Genomic DNA, 8,306 nt, shown 5'->3' with positions numbered 1-8,306 from the left:
TTGAGTCATCTTCTGCCTTCTTGTTTGTTTTTTTTTTTCCTGTTTCTTCACATCAGAGTAGCTTCCAAGGCTCATCTGTGCAAATCAATAGTTACTGCAAAGCTTTACACCCTGCCCTTGGGAACAACAAGATTCCTGTACAAAATATCCCTGAGAAAGGGATAATTGTGCACCAGAAGACTTCTCCAGCTTTAATTATTCTTCCATGCCCAGATACCAGGAGGGACAAAGATGGATTTGGGTTTTCCCTTCCTTTACCACTGCTCTGCAAATAGCTGTTGCCCTGGCAAAGCATCCTTTTGCAGGCTCTGATTCCCTCCCTCTACCTCTGCTCCCTTTGTATTCCACAACTCAGCCACAGAGCAGGGTTTTGCCTGTTGACAGTTGTACAGCATAACCTGGTGCTCAGCCCAGGGGGAGGAGGATGTTCATGCTAGGCAGAGCACCGAGAATTCAGGAGGGACTTTTGTAACCTACTGAACCACGGCAGACCTAGGAAAGATCTGAAGATTATGCAGTTCTTTTCAATGTTTTCTTTCCTCACCCCTGCTCTGTTTTTATCCTTCTTTCTTTCTTTATTTTTTTTTTCCCCTTGCTAATGGTTTTTTTTTTTTTTTTTGCCGGTTGAAAAAACAGTTCAAGTTGTGCCCCCGCCTCAGAGTGGCAGTGAAGCATGCCTGAGGATTTGCTCCAGTGGCAAAGCAGATCTGATTGGGAATAAAAGCAAACAGCAGAGGCCATTCGAGCAAGTCATGCTCCTGAACCCTTCTAACCAGGGGTGGCTGCCAAAAGAGGTCTTGCACAAGCAAATCTGGCTTCGTGCAGGAGGAACATTTTTGCATGTATGCAGGCTGGCTCTGACTCCTGGATAATGTGGTCTCTGGAAGCAGTGGTAATGTGCTTCTCAGATCCCTGGCTGCTGGAATTACCTTAATATCAAGGTATTCATGGTTTGGTATGTAGCTCTACGTTTTATTGACTTTGTCTGCACTGAACTCCCTTAGGAGGGTATGCTCTGCTGGGGAGTCTCCTCTGGTTGTTCCAAAGGGCTGGTGAGGAAAGGAGGTAATTCATGGGACATTAGAATGCTAAAGAAGTCAGAGATGGTTTTATTTTCCTCCCTCTTGAAGTGTGTTTCCTTAACTGTACTTCAGCTCGCTTTTATTTGCAGCTACACTTTGATTTACAGTAATAAAAAAAAATAATTTATCAGTGTAAAAATCAGCTAGGGAACAGACAGCAGGTGTTCTTTTAATTTAAAAATGTATATTATATTATTATTCAGGCTTGTTTGCTTATATTAACTTAACGTGCTAGACATGCTTTATGATTTAGAGTGACTATAAACCAAACAAACTGAAGTGTTTTGGCAGAGGTGCTGGGCTTGGCTGTCAGGGCAAAGAGTCTGAGGTACCTCTAGAAAATATAAGATGGGAAATAGCAATGCAGGTGTTATAACATGATTTTTTTTTACACACAGAGACATCCACAAATCATTTCTTGTATAATGTAGGACTGGTCACTTCACTCAGAAATCAGTGGGGGAAGTGGGGGCAGGGGAAAATCCTCCTCTGAAGCCCTTAATGTTTGGTTTTTTTCCCATGGATGGTTTCCTTGGAGTTTCTTCCCCTGCCAGCGGTGAGGGAAGGGAATAGGGGCAGAAATACCCCAAGGCACTGTGACAGATCCTCCTCTCTTCCCCTCTCCGTGGGGCAGGGAAGGGAAGCATTTCTGCAGGGAAAGGAAACCAAGATGAATTTCCCTGGGGAGGAAAAGAGCACTAGAGGAATTCAGGAGCACACAGGAAAAAGTGATGCGAGGGAAAAAAAATAAAAAAGGAAGCAAACCAACATTTAAAAAAAAAAAAAAAAGTGACCAAAAAAAGCACCAGAAATTGGCTGGGATCCATTTCAGGAAATCGCTGTGAAGCTCAGTAACTTTGTCACACAGAGACGTACAAATGAAGGGAGGAGACAGAGGATGATGGGGGAGCTCTGATCCAGCCTCTTTCATCTGTGTTAGGCTCCAAAATGCTCCACCACGCTGACCTCACACATGGAGACCAACGTTACACACAGGGACAGCAGAGAGGGACGGGGAGAAATTGTGACTTGTGAGCTGAAACACAGCCTGGAGCGTGACAGACACACCAAGGCCTCTCAGGTTAAACCTGAAATGGCAAGTTTTGCAGCTGTCCCCCTCTGTGCTGGTGCAGCCCAGGGAAGACACTGTGCCCTGCAACCACCTTTCTTCCTCCCATCTTCGGGGGGGGGGGGCTCTGCTGTCACGGCATTTTGGTGACATATCTGCAGTATTAGGTGTCCTCCAGCAGGTCTGGAAACGTGGCAGGATGCAGTGGTAGGATTTTCTCCATTTGGGGCTCCTGGACAGGGAACAACGTGTTCCAGGGCAGAGAAGGGAGAGGGGCAAGAGAGATTCTTACCAGGCCCTCCTGTGGATTGAACCTTATTCTTTACTGTGAGGGTGGGGAGACACTGGAATAAGAGAAGTTGTGCCTGCCCCATCCTTGGAAGTGTTCAAGGCTGGACAGGGCTTGGAGCAACCTGTTCTGGTGGAAGGTGTCCCTGCCCAATGGCACGGGGTGGAACTGGATGATCTTTGAGGTCCCTCCCAACCCAAACCATTCAATAACTGTGGTCGTTCCCACCTGACTCTGGCTGCTCCAGGGGACATCTGGTCACGTCCCCCATCTCCCAGATGTCGTGAGGAGCTCTTGTGAGGATCTCCCATCCACGGGTGGACCCACCAGGCGCCGCAGATGAAGAGTGTGGTGCTTGTTTTACCAAGCTTGGCGTGTGATAGAAGTACCCGAGTTGGTAGAAGTGCTGTTCCCAGCACATCCACCGCATCCCAAACACATATTCCCACCACTTGTGCAGAAAACAGTGTCTCTGGAGCCCTGCCCCTGCCCCCCCCAGCTGGAGCCCACCAGCTGGAGCCCCGAAGGAGGAGGTGGAGCCTTGGCTGTCTCCATCCATCCCTGTGGAGGAGGAGCTGGCAGCCCTGGGGAGCTGCTCCCAGGAGCAGGACTCCAGGTAGGCTGAGCAAGGGGTGGGATGGGGATGTGTCTCCAGCACCGGATTAAGGAGGCCAGACATCTCCTGGCCTGGAAATTTGTGGCAGGGAAACTTGTTCTGGTGATGTGGAATTAATGGCTATGGGGAACTGTGCTTGAGAGGGAGAAGCCTAATTATTTCAGGGCAAAGTTTTCCATACATTTTATATCCATGTCTAATCCAGGGCGAGGCTTGGTGTGGGGGATGGAGCCTCTTCCTTAAGCGTTTCCCTGACAGGTTTCCCATTACAGGTTGCACGTATTTATTGCCCACTGGACACTGTTTGGTGTTTGATTCTGGGCTTGCCTGAGGAGCAGTTGCATGTACAGCCCTTCCCACCCCCCCCCCCCCCCCCCCCCCCCCCCCCCCCCCCCCCCCCCCCCCCCCCCCCCCCCCCCCCCCCCCCCCCCCCCCGCCCCCCCATTTCCTCCCGTTGTTCTTTTTCGGATCACTTGAAGGTTTTTTCCTGTTTATTATCCGGACATGCTGTGCTCTGTGTGTTGCTTGACTGTCACATAAGGAATCTCCTACTGGGATCATGGATGCATTCCTTTCTTTTATATATATATATATATATATATATATATACATGGCAATGGCTCCTAGGCTATGGAAGAGAAGTGCTGGGGGTTAAACCAAAACTGGAATGACTTACAGTTGTTAATGGGAGCTAAGTTTAATTACCCTTTCCCAGAAAACCTGCAGCAGTGTGATGATATAGTCCCAAACAAAAATTCTCCTTAATTGACATAACAGGAAAGGTACTTTAGTGAGCAATTATGCTGATGTCCTGGGCTGGCACATGTGTGCACCACAAATATATCTTGTACTTCCTGCAAAATTCTTTTAAGTAGCTATAAGGAAGACATTATTTTTTTTTCCCCTTTTTTTCAGCAGTTCACGAGAACTAATCACTTACTTGAGGCTCTTTTTGAGGAAAACAATGGAACAAAACAATGCCCTTTTGTAAGACCTGCCAAAGCACAAAGGATGCATGGGATGTTTTTTTTCTTTGTTGCTTTTGTCAGCAGGAAGTTTTGTTGTTGGAAACGACTATAACATGCACTGTCCTTGCTCTACGTAATCGCTGTCTGGTCCTGCAAGCCGGGTCTTGTTAAGCTGCCTCATCAAAGTGGCACAGGCACCGCTCTGCTCCGCTCGGAGGGCTTTGCTCAGCCCGCAGTGCCCTCTCACTTAGCGCTCCATCCGGGCTGATGCACAATAAACAAACTTCAGGACTCGTGGTGGTCCAATGATTGCTGGGTTTGAGCAGGTCAGGGCCCACCTTGAGAACGCTGACTTTGTGAATTGCCTCCTTTTAATTTCTTTTTTTTTTATTATTTCTTTTTTTTTTTTTTTTTTTTTTTTTTTTTATCCGAAAGTCGCGGTGCTGTGCGGGGCAAACGGCTCCAAAGGGTGGCATTCAGGTGTAAAACGCTCCTTTCCACAGCTCGGCTTTGATGTGCTCAGGTCCGCTTTGTTTCCCTCTAGGTCAGTTGTAGGTACGTGTCACAAAGAGCCAGATCCGACTGAGTAAATCACTTGTGGAAGTTAATTGTTCACAGTGAAAGCTGGTCTGGCTCATTCTGCCTCCGTCGCAGGAAGAGACAGAGGTGGTGCTGGATCTGCTCTCTGAACCCAGCCTTGACAGCGGCTTTAACTCTGATCCGATGTCTCTCTTCAGGGCATTAAAGAAAACCTGCTCACTAATCAAAAAGAGCCTCTTCTCTAGAGAAACGTAAGGAAAAAAAAAAAAAAAGAAATAATTATTTAATGCCTTTTGCAGAAATAAAGGACTAATGTAGAAGTTCAGCTCTGTTGAATTTCTTTTGCAGGCTGTCATAACAGAAGCCTTTACTTCTCCACGCTTGGCAGTCACCAGAATCAAAGAATGATTTTTTTTTTTCCCCTGGATAAAAAAAAGAAATAAATAAGAATATTAAATGATTTGCAATGTCAGATGCTGTATGATGCTAACTTTGCATTCCAGCTGTTTTTATTCACTGTGTGCTGTGTTTAGATTGTGTTTGTGCCTTCGCTCCACCAAATGGTTTGTAGGATCAGCCGTGGGCTTTGACTCGGTTGAGTAACAGTCTTCTTTTGCTCTCTCCTCAGGACTGAAGCAGTGAGAATGGAAACCACGAAGATCAACATGTCCCGTGTCCCTCTGGTGAACGGGGGCATCGACTCTGCCATGCTCAAGGCACACAAACCCCGGGTGATGTCCAAGAGCGGCCACAGCAACGTGCGGATCGACAAAGTCGACGGCATTTACCTGCTCTACCTCCAGGACCTGTGGACTACAGTGATTGACATGAAGTGGAGGTACAAACTCACCCTGTTCGCTGCTACTTTCGTCATGACCTGGTTCCTCTTCGGGGTTATCTACTACGCCATCGCGTTCCTCCACGGGGACTTGGAGATGAACAAGTTCTCCCCGAAGCGCGAGCCGTGCGTCAAGAACGTGGACTCTCTGACTGGGGCTTTCCTCTTCTCCCTGGAGTCCCAGACAACCATTGGCTACGGGTTCCGTTTCATCACGGAGGAGTGCCCCCACGCCATCTTCTTGCTTGTGGCCCAGCTGGTCATCACCACCCTGATCGAAATCTTCATCACAGGTACCTTCCTGGCCAAGATCGCGAGACCCAAAAAGAGGGCAGAGACTATTAAATTCAGCCACTGTGCCGTCATTACTAAGCACAACGGGGAACTTTGCCTGGTGATCAGAGTGGCAAACATGAGGAAGAGCCTCCTGATACAGTGTCAGCTGTCTGGGAAGCTTCTCCAGACCTATGAAACCAAAGAGGGGGAGAGGATCCTGCTGAACCAAGCCAGCGTCAAATTCAACGTTGACTCCTCCTCAGAGAGTCCCTTTCTCATTTTGCCTTTAACCTTCTACCACATTTTGGACGAGAGCAGCCCCTTGAGAGATCTCACACCTCAGAACCTCAAGGAGAAGGACTTTGAGCTCGTGGTGCTCCTGAATGCCACGGTGGAGTCCACCAGTGCCGTCTGCCAGAGCAGGACTTCCTACATCCCCGAGGAGATCCACTGGGGCTACGAGTTCGTGCCTGTGGTTTCCCTCTCTCCAAATGGAAAGTACGTTGCGGATTTCAGCCAGTTCGAGAAGATCAGGAGGAGCACAGATTCCACTTTTTACAGCATGGACTCTGAGAAGCAAAAACTAGAGGAGAAATACAGGCAGGAGGATCAGAGGGAGAGGGAACTGAGAACGATGCTGTTGCAGCAGAGCAATGTTTGATTGAATGGACAAACTATTCTGATTAATCCTTTTTGCAAACTGAAAAAAACAAACAAACAAACACACTCTCTGTGCTGAATGTCTGCTATGAAACCAGCAGGGAAGTCCTTTTTTAGCTTTGGTGCACAGTAAATCAATCCCTTTGGCCGAGTGGTTAATCAATTACTTTTTAATTAGGCAGGATTTCTTTGTGCACCACCACGACTTAGCAAAGTCGGATTTGTGTTGAGCCTGTGCCTTCTACCACCTCTGAGAGCAGACACAGCACTTTCCTTTTTGGAAAGTGAAACTGGATGCACTGTGCTAATTCCTCCAAATATTTATTTGACGTGGTTTTACTGTGAACGCTCACTGGCAGAGACGGCACACACGGCACTGCTCCTTTAAAATATGTTTATTTAAAATGTGTATTCTCCTACCAGGCATTGCCTCCCCGGGGGGATTCCTGGCACTGAAAGTAAGTTGAGTGGAAGAGGAAAAAAAAAAATGGCTGGATGTGGGAAGAGCCTGCAGGGAGGGGTTAAAATCCTTGAATCTTGAAGGAGGGTGACAGAGTAGTGCTGAGCGGAGAGGAAGAGAACTCGCTCTCTGTCTCTGCTGCTCAGAGCTTGTTTTGTGATTGTTTTATGATCACTCACTTTTTTAACCTTGCTAATGCCTGATTTATATATAATAGCAAAAAAAAAAAAGGGGGGGAGATGAGGGCAAGATGCACAGAATCATGACAGTGATCAACTAAGGTGACAGCTGGCTTTGAGACACCTGGTTTTTCATCCAGTGTAAATAGTTTATAACAGCAGCATAACAATACAATCCTACAGATTGCTTGCTTTGCTATGGACCATATTTAATTCTGGTTAAAAGAAAGCTGTGTAATGTCTCTACACAATATTTACTTCTTTTTTTTTTTTTTTTTCTGGCAACCATAAAGGACAAGCATTCCTTTTATCCATTTCATTTTTTTTTTTTTTTTTTGGTCTAACTGAAACCATTCCATTAATAAAGGAATTAAATTCGAGTAGTTCCTGATCTCTTTGTGGTGAGGGGGAGAGGGTGTAGAACCTCAGGGGTGCTGGAAGGGTGCTTGGTGCAGGCATTTGCATGTGGCACAAAGCCACAAAGCCTGGGGACTCTGCAGGTCACCTACTGGGGTCACATTGCAGGTGGAAAACCAGGGAGCAGTGGTGTCCAGGTAGCATGTCTGTTATAGAGGGGTCAGCTTTTTAATGGGGCTTTGAAATTATTTCAGATTCATATCACTTTGGCAGCTCTCTGAGCTCTAGAGATTTTTCTCCCCTAAAGCTTTGGCAAGAAAAAGCTGGTTTTAGTGCAAGGTTTGGGTCTTTGGGCCAGGTCTTGGCCCGAGAGCCACCAAGACCAGCAAGAGAGGGCAGGGGGGGGTGGAACTAGGTGATCTTTAAGGTCCTTTCCAACCCAAAACTTTCAGTGATTCTCTGATTTTTGGCATCATTATGCTTGACAATACTGTGCTGAGCTTCCCAGCACCACGAGGCCTGGTGGGATGCAGTCCTGCAGTCTGCCATGCAATATTCTATACAATAAATAAATCCAGTTTGCAGCCTGAAGAGGCTAAAGTTGAGAGCAGAGGTGCCCCTGGCACCAGGAAGGAATGTCAAGAAGAAAGGAGCACATACAGCAGGGGTTTGTGGGTGTCTGTGTGCAGGGTGGTGGTGGGGGTAGTAAGGGGGGCTTGAGGGGATTCAAACTGCTCATTTATGTCAGTGATGAGCTCTCCTGTGTGAGAAATCAGACACAGAATTATGGAATGGCTTGGGTTGGAAGGGACATTAAAGATCATCCAGTTCCACCCCCTGCTATGAGCAGGGACACCTTCCACCAGCCCAGGTTGCTCCAAGCCCCGTCCAACCTGGCCTGGGACACTTCCAGGGATCCAAGGGCAGCCAAAAACTCTCTGGGTGACCTGGGCAACACCCAAGTCCTTATAT

At 47.4% G+C, this 8,306-nt stretch overlaps 1 protein-coding gene across 5 annotated transcripts in view; it reads left to right on the top strand.

The window, feature by feature from the left end:
* Nucleotides 1-7,363, top strand: part of KCNJ15 (potassium voltage-gated channel subfamily J member 15) — a 14,508-nt gene extending 7,145 nt beyond the window's left edge. Inside the window, exons 1-2 of one of the 5 annotated variants that reach the window (XM_027908249.1) lie at nt 640-955; nt 5,193-7,363. In XM_027908249.1, coding sequence (XP_027764050.1) covers nt 948-955; nt 5,193-6,339 — 1,155 coding nt within the window. In that variant the 5' untranslated portion in view covers nt 640-947 and the 3' untranslated portion in view covers nt 6,340-7,363. Of the gene's footprint in view, nt 1-639; nt 956-3,987; nt 4,351-4,442; nt 4,816-5,192 lie in introns of those variants that run through there. The other 4 variants (XM_027908251.1, XM_027908252.1, XM_027908248.1 and 1 more) reach the window with 4 other exon arrangements.
* Nucleotides 7,364-8,306: the final 943 nt, after the last annotated feature.

The sequence above is a fragment of the Empidonax traillii genome, unplaced genomic scaffold (genome assembly GCF_003031625.1).
Source record: "Empidonax traillii isolate 1590-97213 ecotype Southwest subspecies unplaced genomic scaffold, ASM303162v1 scaffold1665:size134340, whole genome shotgun sequence".
In the NCBI taxonomy this organism is placed as follows: domain Eukaryota; kingdom Metazoa; phylum Chordata; class Aves; order Passeriformes; family Tyrannidae; genus Empidonax; species Empidonax traillii.
The sequence above is the reverse complement of the archived record's forward strand: the minus strand, read 5'-3'. Positions and strand labels throughout refer to the sequence as shown.